The sequence below is a fragment of the Helicoverpa zea genome, chromosome 26 (genome assembly GCF_022581195.2).
Source record: "Helicoverpa zea isolate HzStark_Cry1AcR chromosome 26, ilHelZeax1.1, whole genome shotgun sequence".
NCBI classification, from domain to species: Eukaryota; Metazoa; Arthropoda; class Insecta; order Lepidoptera; family Noctuidae; genus Helicoverpa; species Helicoverpa zea.
In genome coordinates this window covers 5,090,842-5,111,927 of record NC_061477.1, presented here as the reverse complement: position 1 = coordinate 5,111,927, position 21,086 = coordinate 5,090,842, and the positions used below count along the sequence as shown (strand labels likewise).

The window sequence follows — 21,086 nt, the reverse complement described above, 5'->3', positions numbered from 1 at the left end:
TCAGGCAAGTACCAATGCAACTTTTCTAAGTTTGTATGTACTTTCTAAGTATATCTTGGACACCAATGGCTGATAAAAAGGTGAAGGAAAACATCTTGAGGAAACCTGGACTGTAAAGTCTGAAATCACCAACCCGCATTGAGCAAGCGTGGTGATTAATGCTCAATCCTTCTCCGTGTGAGAGGAGGCCTGTGCCCAGCAGTGGGACGATAAAAAAAAAGGCTGTAAAATAACATAACATAACTATGTTACTCGCAGATAATATAGCTTTTTAATAGTGAAAGAATATTTAAAATCGGTCCAGTAGTTTTTGAGTTTATCCATTACAACCAAACAAACAAACAAAGTTTTCCCCTGTATAATATTGGTATAGATAATTTCCAGTTTAATTTGTGAGTCTTCAAACAAATAATTAAAAAAAAAATCGCAATGTTATAATACATACATTACCCTGTTAATTTCATAATTCAAATCCACGCTGTCTTACCTTTTATAATGTAGCAAAATATATATATTTTTTTTATTATGGAGTCCTCAAAAACAAAAAAGTTTGCGTTTCCGACTGCTTCTTACTTTACAGCGCTTTTTTTTTTAAATCATAACTTAAATCTGGCCAACAGTTTGAGCCTACAATGATTTGGACACATTTTTTTACGTCCTTCACCTACCAAAAAAGTGACTTTCGTTCGAACGTTCTTATTTATATTCCTTATAACTAACTACTCTAAGTACTTCGATCAGTATGTACTACTCAAAATCTGTCAATACATAGGTGGCGCTTGGGTGATGATTGCACCCAGGCGCTACATGAGCTAGAGACGGCCCTGCCACGGTCGACTCCGGACGTGCTTGCTAGGCGCGAGGTGAAATGTCTTGTGATTTGGCTGCCGAGTTCCACTTTACTTGTTTTTGGTTGTGGGACCGAGTGTTTATTACAAGTGTTCACCCAAAGTATTGTGAGAGTGTCTATGATTTCGTGTCCTCAACGATATGTCGACCACCTGATAACGAAGCCATCTGACAAATAACTTCTCTCTTATGTACCATAACTAAATATGATACACACTGATTGTTTAACTATTGTGTCTGTATCGTAGGCAGTGCAAGTGGTGAATACATTCTTTTTATTGTGGAAAACAATAAAAAACCGTTTAGACAACATCAATATTTATTTTCTAATTCCAAAGTAAAAAATATTTATCACATTATAATCTTCATAAATATCATGCATTCAATACATTTATAGATCTCCCTGGTATTTTATATACACATATTATTTTTATGTCTGTCTGTATATTGCTTATTTAGTATGTAAAATTTTTTGCTAAATAAATATACTTGAGCCAAATCGAATATTTTATAAGCTACTTTATCGTTCATAATAAAATAGAATATAAAATTTAAAAGCAATATGTTTTAATAGCTAACATTTTCTTTGGTACCCTAAAAGAAAAATCAACCATTATTTTATAAGTAGCTATTATACTGTGTGTTGATTAAATAATTAAATGTCAGGGCATTTTTAATCAGAATTTAACACATCATAAGATTGTCTTTTTAAGTAAAACGTACATAAAGCTTACAATAAACATTATACCAACAGACATCGATATTTTTTTTAATTGCAACATCTTGTATCACATAAAATTCCTTCCATAATATCTTTACTTATAAATAAGTACAACATCGAAAGCGGAAAGGAAAAGTCATGAAAATTCGCTACTTTCCGAAGGCACTAACATAGATACAATATTATTATTTTTAAGTTCAGTCACATTATTAAAATACATATTAAATTACTATTACTTGCAATAAGCTGTAGGTATTTGGTGAAGGTATATTAAGACAGATTTTTACCTAATTATTATAGGCATATAAAGGTAATATTTAAAACTTTTTTAAGTAGGTACATGATTCGGAAACTTCAATATCTTATTTTGTGATAGACAGTAATTACTTTTTACATACGTAAATAGTTAGGTGCAAATTCAGTCACACTCTCATCCTAATAGAACTCTTCAAGGATTATATCCAAATTTTAATAGTCCAGTCCCAAGCTTTAGCTATCTCTGTACGAAAATTCATCTAAATTGGTTCAGTTGTTTTTATGTAGATGTTTGCAAAGTTTAAATATTTTTGTTGTAACATACCCTTATTCTTAGAAAACTCCAATATAGTTTTAAGTAGTTTTTGTTTATTACGCAGGGCGTCATGAATTCGTAACTTTCATTTCTACTGGGCACATTTACTGGGTTATTTTGTAACATAACTACTACGACAACTTATCGATATGTTTTAACATAGCCTAAATAAACTCTAACAATAGCAACTCAACAAAAAAACGTCGTAAATTAATGTGATTTTATGAAACTACTATCGCCTCTCTGGTGTTGCCAGGTTACATTTTTCACTTTTGCTATTTCTACAAAAAAGTAAGATTTTTTTTATTTTTCAGAGAGCTTAACAACATCAATTCTAAAAAATCGGTATATCTGGCAACACATTACTTGGCCCAATGTCAGATTGAAAAGTTCTAGGCCTAAAAGCCAAGCAGAGTTTTTAAACAACCAATAGATTTTTCGTCCACCAACAAGGTGGACAGACGACCTTATCAAGGTCGCCGGAAGACGCAGGATGCAGGTCGCCTCCAACAGGTATCTGTGGAGATCTAAGGGGGAGGCCTATGTTCAGCAGTGGACGTCCTATGGCTGAGATGATGATGATGAATAGATTTTTTCCACACAGAAATACTACTAAATGGGATAGGACGAGATATTTAAACAACAAATTCTATTGGTTGTTGAAAAACTTCTCCACTTTAGCGAAAACTAGGCCTAAAGCATTTCTTAAGGTATCTAAGTAGTTACCTACAGTTTTTAAAGAGTAAAACTGAGAACATTTCTTGAATTAAATACAGAAAAAAATGCAATCACAAATGCTTCTTTGTACTTAAATCGCATATAAAAAATAAAATATGCAAGTTTTATTAAAAAAATCCAGGATCAGAAATTAAAATGGCACTATAATCACAAAAAAAATATTGGTTGCTCAAAAATATTTCGATTTGTACTACTAACTTTTTTCCAAAAATGTTCTCAGTTATTCTCTTACATATTTATTTGATTAAAATATAAGTAACATGTATAATTAAAACAAATTAAAAATAAAATGTATAGATAATTTCGTAATCACATTTAAGTCTTCTTGGTTTCCTCCTTTGATTCAATTTGTTGGAATTCCTTTAAAAGAGCATCCTCTTCGAAATATGAAGAAGAATCTAATAAATAGAAAATTTTATCATTAGACCTATGTAAAAAACCTTAATCTGCTGTTTATTAGTGAGTAGAACGTTACTGTTTTAATTTTAGATTAAGTACTTGTCTAGAGAACTAGCGACATATAATATTCCAGTCACTAAAACCCTTCGGGCCAGGCCACAACAGTGCGTTGCGGCGTCGCATCGCAAAAATCAACGACGCATATCATATTAATCGCATAGCTGTGCAATGTTGTTTTTGCGATGCGACGCCGCAACGCACTGTTGTGGCCTGGCCCTTCGAATATCCAATAAATCACGATTAACATAAATGCCCGTTTTTGTAAAACGTTTGAGCTGTGGGCAACTATTTTAAAAAGTAGTTTTTTTATTTATGTAAAAGTTAAATGTACCAACTCACCTTCTCTCTCCAATTTAACTTTTCCAATGAAATCTTTGTCGTCGTCTTCAGTCTTTATCTCAGAACGAAATTTATTCTGAAACAAGAAAACGGAGTAAGTATATAAAACAGTAAATAGTGACCCAAAAATGTATTTAGATAGTGCCTATAGTCAACACTTTACCTCTATTGAAGCAAGTTAACGGAAATATTATTGTTAATGAATTATTAAAAACCAAAATACTCACTTTGATAAAGTCGGGCAAGCCGTCTTGTAGATGGTACCAGCTCAGTACAAACACTAGGGACACGAAGAACAAGTTTGTGCAGATACCTGAAAAACAGAGCACATTCTATGTGTTTGTCAAAAATAAAATTTCTCATTTTGGTAAGTACAACCCATCAAGTTGTTGATCAACAAGAAGTTTATTAGTTGTTGATCAACAAGTTATTGATCAACAAGAAGTTTTGTATTTGATAATCTAATATTGGTACAGGTATAATTTTTCGTGACTCGGACAGGTAAAATTATATGAAATTCTCTTATAATGTGCTTCTCTACATGTACTTTCGACCAATGATATGTATGATCTGCTGTCAATAAATTGTTTGAAATTGACAACAAAATAAAGACTACCTCCATGACAATGCATGCCGAATGTCGACCTTATTGTATTTGATTATCTCTGAAAAGGAGATGGCCAAATTTTCATAGTAAAAAAACCCAGAATCGACAGCAATGAAATGCTTACCAATAGGTTCATTATGATAGACCTTTGATGGTGCCAAAAACTCCAGCCTGAAATCCATGGGGTATAGGAGCTATATCATATTTTCACAAAAAGAGGTCGTTGAATTTATATTGATTTTAAAGATCATTTACATCAAGGAACATAAAAAAAATCTATGTACACTAAGATTATACTAGCCAACAGTAATATCCCCATAGTTACTGAGATTGCCTGGTGATTAAAAGGTCTTATATTTAACCACTCCAAACACGAAAGCACCGACCTTACATACTTGGAGAGGTTTCGCAGTTATATGCAACCTTCACAACTGGCTATGAAACGTCTTTAAAAATTGTCTTTGAAAATCGCGCCATGTGACATTGTCAAATGTAACAAATGACTTAGCGATGCAAAACGGTCCAATCATGAGTCTGCATTCAACTTCTAATGAACATGAAACAGTAAAAGTAAACTTTTCTGTGAACTAAAATCATGATCGAAAAAACGTTATAAAAAGAGAACCCCATGGTTTTTAGATGATATGAAATACTTTTTTTAATCCTTACATTATACTGAATCCAATCGTACATATGAAGTTTCTGTCGACTCTGGGTGTTTTTTTGGCCATCTCCTTTGCTTAAGGTGGATCATAAATGACATTGATTGGTTGATAGTACTTTATCAAGTAAACTTACCAAATATAGCAGATATCTTGGGCCAGTTGAACATAAGGTAACGTAACCCAGTGAAATGTGCTTGTACATGCAGCTCGCTCGAGTACACTTGAGCGAAACGTGACTGCAGTTCTACGTATGCGTCTGTTGCGGGTTTGTCCTGTTTCAAAAGTAAAGTTATTATAATATTCATCATCTAGGAATGAAAGGTGAGTTGAATAGACAAATATAGAGGGACATGTAAAATTCTAAATAAATAGATACAAGGTTTTTGATTATTATAAATTGATTACAAGAATAAATAAGAATGGACCCAGAACCAAGCCCTGAGGAACACCTAATCGATATGGGAGTTCGAAGAAATTGTAGAATAAATCATCTAAGCATCGCAACCTGCTGTAAGTAAGCGTCTATTACATCATGTGCTAGGTTTTGGATACCATTATAATAATTGAGCTGAGAGTGAGCTATCGTGATCGCAATCGAAGGCTTTAGAGAAATCTTAAAATCCTGAAATATTGTTTAATGATTGAAAATATCTCTCGGATGAGAATAGACCATATCATTTCTACACCACCAAATATAATGATACTTTTTAGCAACAGGACCGCCTGATGTACTCATACATATTTGTTTGTATTGTCCTAAAGTATTTATATTCTTTCAATGACATTCAAATTACCATTATCCTTTATACTACACAGACACACTTTACTATAACTTTATCACTCACCGGATCATCTTCGAAATCGCTGAACAGTTCTACCCTGAGCTGTTGTTTCTCCTCATCAACGCCTCCGAGGTACAGCGGCGACAGTACGAACGTCCTCATTATGTGATGCAGTAGAGATCTGGATTATAGTGGAATATATTAGCTAAGGTAAGTGGAGTCGACGAAACTGTTAGAGATGTTTAATTTCATGAAAATGTGTAAGCTGTAAATGTAGGTATTATACGGTGGACTGCACATCAGTGGTAACTGGCATGCAACTTAACTCAATAGTAATAAGTACGATTTTCCTATAAAACTGTTACCACTGACCTGAAGTTGACTGTACAATGTACATTGTCTTTTGTTTGAGTCGCTGGGGAGGATCATCCGCTTTCGTGAAATACAACATTTGAGTATACTATAGATAGTTCAACTCAGATTTGCGCGCGGCCCTATGTGTGCGTCGGCTTGTAAATATACAACTTTCATTCGTGTGACAGTGACGTCGTCCGAGCATGACGTGTTCTTATCGCTTTTTGTTATGGGTACAGTCGTTTACGAAAATGTCTAGTTCTTCACGGAGAAAATGTTTAAGGAGTCAGGTAGCGTTTCAAAAAATGAAACAACATTCAAAGCTTTTTATTATTACATTTTACAGTTTTTCATTATTTTCTCATAAGTTTTTTCAAATTGACGTTGACAGTATCTAAGAAATAAATGAGGTGAAATATCTAAGATGAATTAAATACTCCTTACATATTTTCTAGATCTCGGGGTACGCGGACAATAAATAAAAGTGTGGACTAAGAATGTAAAAAGACGTATAATCTAGTATAATAATGTAAACAAAATGTGTGGGGAATTTTAAAAAATAATATTGCTTCGCATAATGTCGACCAAAATAAGACGGAAATAATGAAACTCATAAATGAACGTTTAAGTCATATTGATGAAGGGATGTTGGGTAATACTTGTCGACATGTACAAAAGAAAAAAGAAAAATACTATAGACATTTTGACATGGAGTCAAAATTTATAATTTACCTCGGTGAGAGTAGCGAATCCGAAAATTCATCATTTGATTTTTCAAGTAGCGATTCAGAATCATTATAAATAAATAAACATTAAATTACGTAATAACTGTTTTTCTTTAAACAGCCGTAACCCCTAAATAACTGTATTTGTACCCGACTGTACCTCTTGTCACGCACACAAAGTCACTGTGTATGTACAAGGGTTACCCACACATAAGGCCGCGCGCAAGACTGAGTTGAACTTACTATAATGTCGTTTGCCATGGCAAAGAAAATAGGAAAACAGACTATTTTAAATGTTATATGAATGTGCTTTAATTAAACAGATACTTTCACTGGATACTTCATTTAAGGTAAGGGGTTTTGGGGGCCTTCTTGCAATTCATTTTTGTAGACAATGTAAAAATATGGATACTAAAATTACCTGTATCTGATCATAGCAGACCTACATGATGAGCTGACAAGATAACCGCCCTTAGCGCGCATCTGTACGCAAACCATGAACATTCCTGAAATCATACATAATTATAAATTATTTATCAGTTTGAGATATTTGTATAGGTAAACTTGTCAGGGAAGTATTCTGAGTAATAAAATATAAATCAAAGTCCAGTCCAGTGTGATAAAGATTAAATCAAGGATTTAACAAATCTACTGCAACAAGGTCATAAAAAGAATCTTAAGTCCATTTCTTAGAGTTCAAAATTGCATGATTTAAATACCGGAACCAATGGATTTTGACTATGTGTTAAGAAACATGCTTGAAAAATACCATTACATCTACACGTACAAGGACATGAAATTACTTGCTGATAGAAAGAAGTGGAAATTCCTTCTGCAAGCCCTAAGTCACTCATAAGGAATAAAATATGGTAAAAAGAATCCAATTGTTCAATTCTGTTATGAAAACATATAAATTAAGTTTAGGATAAGCAACAGATTCGCTCGCAAGTAAATGTTAAGTTTAAGTAAAGAATATATATCACTACATAGTATAAAAAAAAGTCACTTTTTCTGTCCCTATGTCCTTTTGTACGCTTAAATCTTCGAAACTACGCAACCAATTTTCATGCGGTTTTTTTTAATAGATAGAGTGATTAAAGAGGAAGGTTTATATGTATAATTACATACACTAAAAAGTGTGGAAATACTGTTATGACGAGCGAAGCCGGCGCGGGTCACTAATAAGAAAATAAAGAAACATTCATTTGTTGCACAAGTGGTGCTCTGATAGTCTTTTAAAAGTTAACAGGATATCATCATCATCATTTCTTGTTCAGTTTGCGCGCGCGCGTCCTCGCAGACGTACACGAAGAGTGATAGCTCCGTTGAAGTATTTTTTATTAAACAGTAAATACAAGTTCTCAACAATCAAATTGATATTAGTCGATGCACAAAGTAATAAGTAAAAGCACCGCGAAAGCAGTTTTTATTCAAGTCAAACAATGTGTTAATAAACATCAAAAAACAAAACGGCAAAAACTTAAATAAACAAAGGAATCGTGAACCAGTGACTCAGTGTGACTCATCATAGAGTGTACGATGTGCGTTGTGTGACCATAAATGGTTATCTTGAATCCTATTGGTGAAATGTCAACGACCACTAATTATTATAACTGGGCAACAGTACTCTAATTTGAAAGCTTAACTAAACTTGCTCGCAACGCAGCGGTTTCTAAGTGCGCTTCTGGAACTCAAACGAGTCTACGTTCGAATCTCGGCAGCCACAACTCGCCGCGATACTAATTTTGTGATTTTTACTACTTCTTTACTTTTTCTTTACTTTTTTACGAATTATTTAAAGACAATTCTAAATAAAATTACAAAATGTCGACTAAAAATAGTGCAAAAAGCGACCGCAAAATATCTGAAAAAGTTATATGCTTTAAATGCAAAAAGTCAGTCGACATCAGGAAGACAGCTTTATGTTCAACGTGTAACAACCGTTACGAGCCGGATTGTGATGGTTATCCGGAACAAACCTACCGTCTTATGGACCAGGAATCTAAGAAGAAATGGCGATGCAAACTATGCAAGAAAAAAGGCCCTACTATCGATCCTATATCTGATATATCAAACATTACAACGAGAAAACGACCTAACCTACATTTTAAAAATCTATCCCCAGGCCCAGGACCTAGTGATAACTTCCGGGAAAATAAGCAATTTGCAACAGCCACCCTTAAAACTAACGACATCTTGGATTCCCACATACTATCCGAAAATGAATCTTCAGATGAGACATTTGATACACCTAATAAACTTTCTCACAGCGTTGATGGCACAATATCTGAAATATCTGAAACATTAACAGTTTTGGAAATGAAAAACACCATAGAAGTTCTTACACTTAAACTGGATAGTGCAGAAAATGAACTAGAGAATACCCTTCTAGAAAATAGCAATCTTAACCAGCAAATAAATAAATTAACTGCAGAAATAAAAATGTTAAAATCACTGTGCTATTCTCCAATAACCTCTGAAAACAGCCCAGCTTTCAAACAGAAGAGGAAAAGACTCTCCCTACTGCCTCAAAACTCGGTCTCTACACCTTGTACTCCTTTGCCAAATAAAACGAATATCGACTTTTACAAGAGCATTGAAGTTATTTCTCTTCAACAAAAAATCGCGGATCTTCAACAAAATCTGAAAGAAGCACAACAACAGATTGAAACTCTCACAAAAACAATGGAAACGATGCAACGTAGTAATATAACAGCTCGAACATCTACAGAGGCATTATTAAGAAGTAATCATGGAACTACAAATACTACAAGTAACCTCGACGCGCCTACTTACAGCGAAGAGCAAAAGCACGAACCGACGAGTAGGGTTTTTATCTTTGGCTCTCAGCAGTGTGTTGGTCTAGCAGCAGCCATGATACATTCGAGACAAAATACGAGGTATGAAAAGTATACGATCACCGCGAATACGAAACCAAACGCACTCAGTAGTCAAATAATAATGAGCTGCCGTTACGCTAAATTAAATCATAATGACAAACTTGTAATTTGTTTAGGAGAAAATGATCACAATTTAAACTATGTATTATCTCAATTACAAACTATACTAGATACATTTTATAATAACATGACCATTGTCTTAAATGTGTTTAAAAATGAGTTCTTTGATGTTAATAAACTTAATTATCGTCTTAAAAATGTATGTATAAATTATAAAAAATGTAAATTTCTTGAATGTAAATCTAATAACATATCCGAATTGTGTACTAAAATTAATTATCTAATTGACTATAATGATTATTATGAGAAATACCTTGATCCTAGGAACCTTGTCAATCATATGCGAAGTAACAAATCAAGTGCTAATAAGAACATCAAACTTAATAAACCTAAAAAAGGAACAATTCCGTTCTATTTTGATCGTGTAAGCCTTTCTCGGCAACAATCAGAAATCTTAATAACCTCCACCGAGAAACCCAAAAAAGGAACAATCCCGTATTATTTTCCGGTAATAAAAAATAATTCAAAGTTATTTCGAGTCAGAAATTCCGAGATCTCATAGTTTTAAAATACTACACCAAAACATTGCTAGTATCCTATCCAAAAAAGAGCTCCTTGAACTTACACTACAAGAACTCCAAGAGATAAACAATAGTCCAGACGCAATATGCCTCTCCGAGACCTTCATAAAAAAAGGTAGTGAATCGCATGTCAAAATCCATGGCTACAATATGACGGCTTATTTTTGCAGAGAAAAGCAAAGGGGCGGTACCTGTATTCTGCTTAAAAAAAATCTCGTTTATAAAGAATTACCTTTCATAAGTACATACGCGACTCAAAATACCTTCGAAGTATGTGGCGTAGAACTTCCACATCAGAAGTTGATTATTATCTGTATTTATAGAACACCTCACTCCGATCCCACAAATTTTTTGATTAAATTAAACAGTCTCCTGGATCATATATTTAAAAAATATAATTCCAAAATAAGCGTGGTCTTGGCAGGCGACTTTAACATTAATACGCTCCTAAAAAATAATATTGCTAATCAATTGCAAGAACTATCATACAATTATAACTTAAAATTACATATTAACAGTCCAACTCGCAAATCTTCCTGTATCGATCACATTCTAAGTAATATCCCCAATGCTAATGCTACAATACTGCCACTTCATCTATCCGACCACGACACTGCACAAATGTTGACTTTCCCCTTAAAACAGATACAAAACCAGGCAAGATATAATTTTTATAAAAGAGATTATAGTTTGGATAATATCAAGAAATTTAAGGAATGCATAGGTAATCTGTCATGGTCCGATGCCTACGCGAAGAACGACTTAAATTTAGCATTTAATTCTTTTCACGAATTAGTATGCCTTTTTCATAATCTGTGTTTCCCAAGAATAAAGATAAAAGTGAACCTTAATAGTAAAAGAAAACAGACCTGGATAACAAAAGGTCTAAAACAGTGTTGCAAAACAAAACGGTATTTGCGCTTCAAATATTATAAGAGCAAAAATGTAAGAAATAAAACCAAATACATCAAATACTCAAAGATTTTACAAAAATGTATTTACTCATCAAAAAAGAACGCTAACATCAAATTCATAAACAACAGTGAAAACAAATGTAAAGCTGTATGGAGAGTAATAAAAGATGAGATCATGGACAACACTCATAGGGATAGCATTGAATATATTCAAATTGATAGCAAGGTGATTTCAGATCCCAAAGAAATAGCAACAGTTTTTAATCAACACTATATTAATATGGCGCATTCCTCTAGTAATTGTGTAGCACTAAACTGTAGCGAATGTTCAATAGCCCACTCTATGTTTCTTAAACCAGTATCAAAAAATGAAGTTAGAGAGGTGATAATGTCATTAAATAACACAAATTCTGAAGGCTATGATGAAATTAACACGAAAATTATTAAAGCATGCACTAATGAACTAATTGAAATTTTATCATATTTAATTAATTTATCATTTTCAACTGGCACTTTTCCTGAAGCTCTGAAGCTGTCAATTGTTAAGCCTCTTTATAAAAACGGAGAGAAGTCAGACGTTAATAACTACCGTCCAATAACCTTAATACCTATTATATCGAAAATATTTGAAAAATGTATGTATAAAAGATTAATAGAATTCTGTAATAAATTTAATATTATAAAGAAGGAACAGTTTGGCTTTCAAAAAAATAAATCCACAACGTTAGCGATTTACAATGTAATAAAAATAATATTAACGAATATTAATCATAATCATTACACGACAGGACTGTTCTTTGATTTATCTAAGGCCTTCGATCTAGTTTCTCATGACTTATTGCTGCAGAAATTGGAATCAATTGGCATAAGAGGCATTTCACTTCAATGGATATCGTCTTATCTAAATAATAGACGACAATGTGTGGCCATTACAAGAATGGATAATAATAATGATCTGACATTACACTATTCTGAAATCAGTTATAATAAATATGGCGTCCCACAGGGAAGTGTTTTAGGCCCTATTCTATTCCTATTATATATAAATTCGATAATTGACATAACTAATCATAAATGTATTTTATTCGCCGATGACATATCTATTATTGTGACATCTGATAAAAGAAACAATACAATTGCCGACCACGAAACTGAAATTAATAACGTAGTTGAGAGTTTAATTGAATGGCTAAAACAAAATAACCTATCTATTAATTTAAAGAAGTCCGTTTATATACAATTTAATAAATCAAATGCGAAATCTAATATTAAAATGAATATACATAGATTACACGAGGTAACACAAACGAAATTTCTTGGTGTAATTTTGGATCAAGACATCAACTGGAAAGCACATGTTGATACAGTTTCCAAAAGAATTAATAAGTTTGTATATGCACTAAAACAGATCAAAAACGTAACGAACATTAAAACGTCAATTACTGCGTATCATGCATATGTGGAATCGGTGCTACGTTATGGCTTAATTATATGGGGTAATAGCACTGATCAAAATAGAGCGTTTGTCGCTCAAAAAAAATGCATTAGAGCAATATATGGGCTTCAACCTGACGACTCTTGTAGGCCGATATTTAAAAAACTTGATTTGTTACCGTTGCCGTCCCTTTATATTTTAGAAATTTGTTTGTTTGTCCGAAGACATATAGAGCTGTTCACTAGAGCCAGCGATATTCATTCTCGAAGCCGTCGCGACCCTTACAGGCTCACATTAGATGTTTTGCCAAGACTTGCAAAATACAATAAAAATTGCATGTTTATGTGTGTCCGCGTGTATAATAAAATTCCAAATGAATTCAAAATGTTAAATATAAGATTATTCAAAATCAAATTATATAAATGGTTGTCTACTAATAGCTTTTACAGTGTCAAGGAATTCCTAGAGCATAAGATTAGATAACTTATTATTGTATTGTTATGCATGTAAAATTTGCACGCTTATGTATTGAGCAAAACATGTATGTTCAATTATATTTTAACTTACCATCTTGTATACCATGTTTTATGCAAATAAATGATATTCTATTCTATTCTATTCTATTCTATACATGATAATCATTCAATACAAGCAACCTAGTTTCACCTTTTGCCCACGTTTAATAGAAAATGTTTCATAACTCTGATAAAGCAAGGTTTTTATCTATGCTCGATTGATTCCTGTTGACCTCTTGAACTGAGAAGGGTGATTGATCTCTACAAGAGTGTATATTTATGCTGTGTGGGTATTTCCATGGATTACAATATTGTAAGATGAAGTAGATAAAAAAAAATATGTTTTTTCCTTGAGTTCAAAAATATTCCTTTTTTTTTTAAGTGTAACTTCGACACATATGTTGACTTTGTATTTTTATCTCATGAAAAACATCTATTTTTAGTCACTAGTAAATTGCTGCCACATTCTCTTATGTTCACACATTCATAACACAGTTTTAGTTAAACTGAGTTCTGATTAATGTTGACGATTAACAGTGAATTTGTAAAATCATCCACCTATACTGATATTATAAAGAGGAAAATTTTGTTTGTTTGGTTGTAATGGATAAACTCAAAAACTACTGGACCGATTATAAATATTCTTTCACCATTAGAAAGCTATATTATCTGCGAGTAACATAGGCTATATTTTATCCCGGTGCGGGCAGTAGCTCCCACGGGACACTGCGGGAAAACGGCCAGTAATATACAAGTAGTAGAATACATACTGTCAATGCAAACACTTTTTTAAAGATGTATAAAATACTTGTAACGAAAACTCACCTAGGTCCTTATTGACTTGAGACTCGGGCATCTCAAGAACGAGTTTGATCCGGTATGGCTGCTTAGGCATCAGGATGTTACTAGCCTTTGTCAGCTGCACGTAAGCGTATGGGTACGAGCATATCCCTGACTTGTCCTCACATGGTCTGAAATTAAGGTTTATACTAAATTCCTGAGCAGTCCTGGCCAATGTAAACTCGGGATTTTTTGGTTCGCTGCCAAAGAAATATATCTGAATTTCAAAGGTAAACAAAGGTAAAAATAATCATACAAGACATGAATATGATAGAGCATTAGATAAAAAATTTTTTTTTACTCTGTTTCAGAAAAGGCAAAATAGTTTTTCTTTAACAAAAAATCAAGAATTTTTTATTTAATTTCTATATTTTTAGTTCATAATTTAGGCATAAAATAGTTTGTTTGATGTCAAGGTTAGATAAACCGTGACATTGAAGCAACAGAAGTATCACTAATAATATAAATAAGTAGTTTAATAAAAATAATACTCACTTGAATTGAAAATGCACTGGCCGCACATGAGTAACATTGGGCATATAAATATTATAGAAGCCCACATACATAAAAATTGACAGCCACAGTATAACAGTCACAAACAAAGTCACTATAGCGACTCTATACATCAATTCCTTAACACTCGTTAAACTTTGATCAGTTTTCTTCTTATACCCCAAGTACTGATTCAACAGAAAAGCTTCGATGGGCTTCCGAACATACTCCCGCACTACGGTAAAAGGATTCAAATAACGCAATGGACTTTTTTCCAACATTTTTGAGTCAAGGCGAGTGGACAGTGCTTAATCGTGGGTAGATAAACTTAAAGTAATGATAGTGCATATCGCTCGTACAAGGGTTAAGTCCGTTTCGTAGATAGAACAAGCGTGATAATGACGCAGTATGCCGCGGATGCTAGTTGATTAATAAGATAAGCGATGGAGGTCAGTTAATGCAGTGTTACTTATTGTTTTTGTTCGGCGATAGATAAATAAAGTCAAGTTATTGACATGAAATACAACCCCTTTTTAAATTTTGACACTTCCACAGGAGGAGAGTAGAAATCTTCGTTTTGCTTTCCCATGTTGCAAAAAATAAACTACCCCTACTTTGCAAACACTTCACACCATGAAATTGTATGTACTTTAAATAAATGCGTCGTAACGAAGGATGACAGGTGACTAGTATATAATTTACCTCATTGTATTAAAATGAGCAGGTATATTTCATACGTTCCGCAAGAACTTTTATTGCGACAAGCACTCTATTTTCCCAGTTGTATGGTATTTTTGGTATTGACTGCCGAAAAGGTTACTAATTCTGGTAATGGTTTCCCGTAATGAATGGTAAATTAATTGGCGAGAAACACTGAATTTTGCTGTCAAAATCAGTCAAATCTGCTACAAACCATTACACGCTGCTGTAGATGTAATGTTATCTATAGATACAAAAAAAGGCTTTCGTTGGGCCTGGAATCAAACAAAATTGTGTATAAGATTTCATTTTATAAATTTACGTAAGGTGGAAAGTTTTTAAACAATAAATAATGTTTAACTTTGTATATTCCGATTACGATTCTCGTAGCACTGCATTAAGGTAAAATTGAAATACAAAATGTGCAAACGGAACGTTATCTAATCATCTGTTCAAAATGTCAAAATCAAAACGATTTCCCTAAAAATAAAATTGTTTAACACAGATCGACCAATGTAGAATTTGTGGAATCATCAATAAAACCTAAAATGTTACGGTTACAAAATTATAGAGTGCCATTTCTGCACATACAACAGAGGTTAATTACTAGTACTACAAACGTAGTTCTCAAACCAAATGTATCGGCAACTGCTTACCAGCCCAAAAACGTTGAAAAGAAGAAATATGAGAAGTGGGAGCAGTATAATCTTTTTAAAGCCGAAAGTATAAGTGAGAAGCCTATGTTCAGCATGGTGCTACCTCCTCCAAATGTCACCGGCAATCTCCATTTAGGTTAGTTTGTATAGTAACCTAGTTTTTAGCTACTTTATGAGGCAACCGAAGGGTTTGCAACATGCTAAATGAAAATACTTTCTAAGACTCAAGTTCTGATATAGATTATATACATTCACCACTAAGAATCCTATTGGAGTCAAGTACCAATTGACATCTTCACTGGTCACTAGATTGCAATATATTGGCTCTTATTTTTTTTTAGTGAACCCTTCAAAGGTTTTCACACTTCCATATAGGAAGTAAGGAGCTATAAAATAGTCTTGCCAAGTATGGAAACATGCTTTTCCCTTTTTAATAAATAAATATACTGAGGCAATTTATTTACTTACCTAGTAGTAGGCATATATTTTAGAGATTCAATTATCATATACCATTATATTGTTATTTCCAGGTCATGCTCTAGCCTGCACAATACAGGATGTGATAGTGAGGCAGAAGAGGTCCCTGGGCCACAATGTATTATGGCTTCCAGGGATAGATCATGCCGGGATTGCTACACAGGTAACGATAGGTTTCAGTTAGCAGGATACATTATGATACATAAGACAGCGAAGATGCTGTGAGCTGGACATATTTTTCATAACATAATTGTTTAATGTCAATCTCAAAGTACTCACCCAAAAGTGTATGGACCATACCATGATTTTTTAACAGAAATACCTTTTAATCTGATAAATTCAATGACCTTTATCAGGTTCTACTGTTTATCAGTTCACACCTATAAAAATTGCCATCTCTTTCATAATGTGATGGATGTTGTAAGTTAACTAACATTCAAAATTTTCTCTATTTTCAGGGTGTTGTAGAAAGGTACTTGCAAACCAGACAAGACATATCCCGCTACGATATTGGTCGCGAAAAGTTCCTTCAAGAAGTTTGGAAATGGAAGGAAAAACATGGCAACACAATTTGCAACCAGTTGAAAACTCTTGGGTGCTCCCTGGACTGGTCACGAGAAACCTTCACAATGGACCAGAGGCACACGCACGCAGTCAATACAGCCTTTATAAACCTTTTCAACAAAGGTCTAATATATCGTAAAAAGGCACTTGTGAATTGGTGTAGCACATTAAATTCTACGGTGTCCGACATAGAGGTTGAAAATGTCACAATAAACGGCCCCAAAGATATTAACGTGCCTGGATATGAAAGTCCTATTAGGTTTGGTTTGATGTACCACTTTGCATACAGGGTGTTTGAATCTAAAGAGGAGGTTGTTGTGGCTACCACCATGCCAGAGACCATGTTGGGTGATACAGCCATTGCTGTGCATCCAAAAGATGAAAGGTATGTTAATAATCACAAAAATTTTTACTAACCTATTCTACTCAATACTCAAATCTAGGATTGAGAAAGATTTGTGAGTACTCAGTCACTTATTCCAAAGTTGAGTATGATATGATTATTTCTCTTTTTAGGTATGCGCATCTAGCAGGCAAGAAGGTTTGGCATCCATTTAGAAACTGTACTATACCCGTTATATTCGACGATTTTGTCGACATGGAAGTAGGAACTGGCGCTGTGAAACTAACTCCCGCACACAGCAAAATAGATTACGAAGTAGCCAAAGAACATAATATTCCCCTTCTAGAAGTTATTGACGAGAATGGTAAAATGAAAAACAGTGGCGACTTCTTTAATAATACGAAACGCTACGATTGCCGAAAAGCTGTGATTAAGAGGTTGGAGGGTATGGGTCTCATGAGAGGTATTAAGCCTCACCACATGACTTTACCCGTGTGCAGTAGAACTGGAGGGATCATAGACCATTTACCTAAAGAACAATGGTTCTTGTCATGTAGTGAATTAAATGAAAGAGCAGCTTCGTTAGTAGAGACAGGTAAACTAGTCATCGAACCTGACAAGTTTGTGAAGTACTGGTTGAATTGGACCGGCGACGATCGGGACTGGTGTATTTCTCGACAGCTGTGGTGGGGACACCAGATCCCGGCTTACAAATGTAGCGTAGATCGCGATGTAGCGTGGGTAGCCGCGACTAACGAAGCAGCCGCTAAAGTGCTAGCTTCCAAGTTCTTAAGAACCTTGCCGGACATGATTGTAGCCGAAAGAGACTCCGATGTTCTTGATACTTGGTTTTCTTCCGGTATATATCCATTCGCAGCGTTAGGTTGGCCAAATGTCAATAGAGATAAGGACTTCGGTACATTTTATCCTTTGAGCCTTCTCGCGACTGGACATGACATCCTCGGGTTTTGGGTCCATAGAATGGTTATACTCGGCTTAGAATTAACAGAACAGCTACCGTTCAACAAGGTGTTACTACACGGAGTTATTTGCGACAATAAAGGCGCGAAAATGTCCAAAAGTCGAGGCAACGTTATAGATCCACTGGATGTTATAGACGGCATTAGTTTACAGAATTTGAAAGACAAAACTAAAGAAATGCATAGAAACGGAACTCTGAGTTTGGCCGAAATGGACAAGGCTTTAGCTTACCATCAGGCTAACTATACGAATACGAAGGGGATACCGGAATGTGGAGTTGACGCTCTGAGGTTTACTCTACTCTCGCAAGATATAAAGTCGCATTACGTAAACTTCGATATTGCGACGTGCCACTCCAACAAGCTCTTCGGCAACAAAATCTGGCAGAGCGTGAGATACACCCAAATGGCCTACATGAAATTACCAAAGTTAGACAAAAACTTGAGTGTTGACGATCTCACATACTTCGATACATGGATCCTCAGCAGATTGGCAGAAATGGTGGAAAAAGTGAATGTCTCCATGGATAACTATGACTTTCATTTGGCAACAAAAGCAATAAGGACTCTGATGTATAATGAATTTTGTGACATTTACTTGGAAGCTACGAAGCCTGGAATGGATGGCAAGGATGCTAAGATGGCTTATGCCCACGCGCACACATTGTCCGCCGTCCTCAACACGTCTCTCCGGTGTCTCGCTCCTTTCATGGTATATTTAACGGAAGAACTCATACCCAAAGTACCAACATTCTCCAACAACATCGTACATAACTTCCAAGACGCAACTAACAAGTATTTAGATTTTCCGCAACAAAAAGACTTTAAACACTGGAAGGATGCCGACTTCGAGTGGCAAGTCAATAGATTCTTAGGCACTGTAAATCTAATCAGAGAAATGAAGGGCTTGTATAACATTTCTAATAAACTGAGACCTTCCGTGTTCATTGAAAGTGAAGATGACAAACTGAAAACGGACATAGAAAATAGTGAAACAGTATTTTTGAATCTTTCGCGATGTGGCGAAGTTCAATTCAAACCGAATCCGGATAAGAAATACGTGAGCGCCATGTTGGATAAAGATACAAAAGTGAAAGTGGAACTACTTGGGGAAGATCTTGAAATAGCTGTATTTGCAGCTAGAGCTAAACTAGAGAAGAAAATTAAGTGGTTAGAAGACGGTCTGTCTAAATTAGAGGCTAAGTTTGCAAGTAGTCATTATTTGACGCATGCCCCGCACTGGGCACAAGCGTCGGACAGACAAAAATTAAATACGAAGAAAAAGGAACTTGAAGAGCTACAAAGACTGATGTAAATTAAATTAGATTATGTAATTAGATTTTAGGGAATAATATTGCAATGATTTTTTTACTAAGAGGCCGCCTAGACGATCAATTAAATGCAATAATTAATTGATAGTCTACGTGACCCCTTAGTTATAATTATGACGTAGGAAATCGTTTGAATTCTTAAATGGTTAAATAGTTTGTCTACGTAAACAGAATGTGCATTTTTAAGTAACTTGTTGCTTTTAGGTTTCAAAAGAATATTTGTTGCAAAGTGGCAAATGTATAGAGTGCGTGCATTTTCATAAGCAGGAAATTTGATATTGTTTGAGATTTCATTTTTTTTAACATAATGACTTGTTATTTTAGACATGTAAAGAAATTATACTTTAAACTGAGAAGAAATGTTAAAAATCAAAAAGTTTATTGTTAAAAAAAAAAAAATACAATAAATGTTTTACAAGTTACAACAGACAATAGATTTCTTATTTTAATTGACTAACAATTAGTGGCCCCTTTTGAACCAAAGTAATACAATTTTTATCTACAGTAACTTTAAATATAATATGAAACAATTTGAAAGGAGCATCGAGAGTAAACAGTGAGTAAAAAAAAAGAATCATCATTTGGCATTTATGAAAGTCAAAACTGAAACACAAAAGATAATGAAACAATACGAAATATTGTTGTTATGGAAAAGAAACTTTGTTTATTCCCAAATAGACTTTTGAGTAAATAACATAAAACCTTTTGATGCTCTCTTTCAAATTCTAACAGAACCGTAAACAATAGAGACACAACACAAATATACTTACCTAAACTAATTAAAAACCAGTATCTATATATAAATTAACAATCCTTATAGTACCTAAACATAATATGTATGAATAACTATGTATTTTGAGCGATTTATACACAACAACATGAATTCAACAACATTGGTTATTATGAACTAGACCTGATTTATGGCCTGGGGCCCGATTCTCCTAAGTTAATAATGTCAAAATCGAATAGAAAACGAATCGCATTAGCAGTTTTAACCATATCGGGCATTCTGCTACTAATATAAGACCAATCGTATTCCAACGACATTTGATTGGTTTGCGATTGGTCTGCTATTTTGGTGATTTTGGTCTGTACGGTAGTTTGCTCTACAATCATATGGCAATAGTTAATCATTTGCAGACAAAATTATTCATTATTGAATGACAGAAAAGGATAAAAACGTTTATTTCAATGAAAAAATAGCGGAATGCCACATACGTTTCAATTGTAATCGAGTCGGGATTGGATCGCAGTCGAACGTGAATCGTATGTTGCTTAAGTAAACTTAGGAGAATCGGGCCCCTGATGTGGTTAGTTAACTTAGATTTATACATACATATACTTATTTCGAGACAGTATTTTAAATAAGAAACGCCGTTTTTACATAGTCCAATCATTAATTTAGGGCCGGATTTATCAATCAACAGAGAACTTTTATCTGAAGAATATGTTCGGTTTTTTGTGAGCGTACTCTTTTGTATGTCAAACC

At 34.1% G+C, this 21,086-nt stretch overlaps 2 protein-coding genes across 4 annotated transcripts; one reads left to right on the top strand and one right to left on the bottom strand.

The window, feature by feature from the left end:
* Positions 1-1,150: 1,150 nt before the first annotated feature.
* LOC124642913 (seipin) lies at positions 1,151-15,388 on the bottom strand. Of its 2 annotated transcripts, none has more exons than XM_047181666.1 (9): positions 15,250-15,388; positions 14,551-14,782; positions 14,041-14,186; positions 7,232-7,316; positions 5,795-5,912; positions 5,083-5,221; positions 3,905-3,990; positions 3,678-3,753; positions 1,151-3,277 (listed from the first exon to the last, which is right to left on the bottom strand). In XM_047181666.1, exons 2-9 carry the CDS (start codon positions 14,679-14,681, stop codon positions 3,195-3,197), a joined length of 864 nt encoding a protein of 287 aa, XP_047037622.1. In that variant the 5' UTR covers positions 14,682-14,782; positions 15,250-15,388; the 3' UTR covers positions 1,151-3,194. The 2 variants fall into 2 exon arrangements, with proteins under 2 accessions (XP_047037622.1, XP_047037621.1); XM_047181665.1 differs by lacking the exon at positions 15,250-15,388 and adding an exon at positions 15,076-15,200.
* LOC124642912 (valine--tRNA ligase-like) lies at positions 15,125-20,029 on the top strand. Of its 2 annotated transcripts, none has more exons than XM_047181664.1 (4): positions 15,125-15,229; positions 16,433-16,542; positions 16,838-17,328; positions 17,460-20,029. In XM_047181664.1, exons 1-4 carry the CDS (start codon positions 15,223-15,225, stop codon positions 19,579-19,581), a joined length of 2,730 nt encoding a protein of 909 aa, XP_047037620.1. In that variant the 5' UTR covers positions 15,125-15,222; the 3' UTR covers positions 19,582-20,029. The 2 variants fall into 2 exon arrangements, with proteins under 2 accessions (XP_047037620.1, XP_047037619.1); XM_047181663.1 differs by lacking the exon at positions 15,125-15,229 and adding an exon at positions 15,480-16,038.
* Positions 20,030-21,086: the final 1,057 nt, after the last annotated feature.

Excerpts from the sequence above, each read along its gene's own strand:
- LOC124642913 (XM_047181665.1), bottom strand. The coding sequence starts at position 15,136 with ATGGGAAAGCAAAACGAAGATTTCTACTCTCCTCCTGTGGAAGTGTCA. Across the intron at positions 14,187-14,550 it reads CCAGTGCATTTTCAATTCAA|ACCATGTGAGGACAAGTCAG; the intron begins GTGAGTATTATT and ends CCTTAATTTCAG. Across the intron at positions 3,278-3,677 it reads AGTTAAATTGGAGAGAGAAG|ATTCTTCTTCATATTTCGAA; the intron begins GTGAGTTGGTAC and ends TCTATTTATTAG.
- LOC124642912 (XM_047181663.1), top strand. The coding sequence starts at position 15,795 with ATGTTACGGTTACAAAATTATAGAGTGCCATTTCTGCACATACAACAG. Across the intron at positions 16,039-16,432 it reads CACCGGCAATCTCCATTTAG|GTCATGCTCTAGCCTGCACA; the intron begins GTTAGTTTGTAT and ends TGTTATTTCCAG. Across the intron at positions 16,543-16,837 it reads ATGCCGGGATTGCTACACAG|GGTGTTGTAGAAAGGTACTT; the intron begins GTAACGATAGGT and ends CTCTATTTTCAG.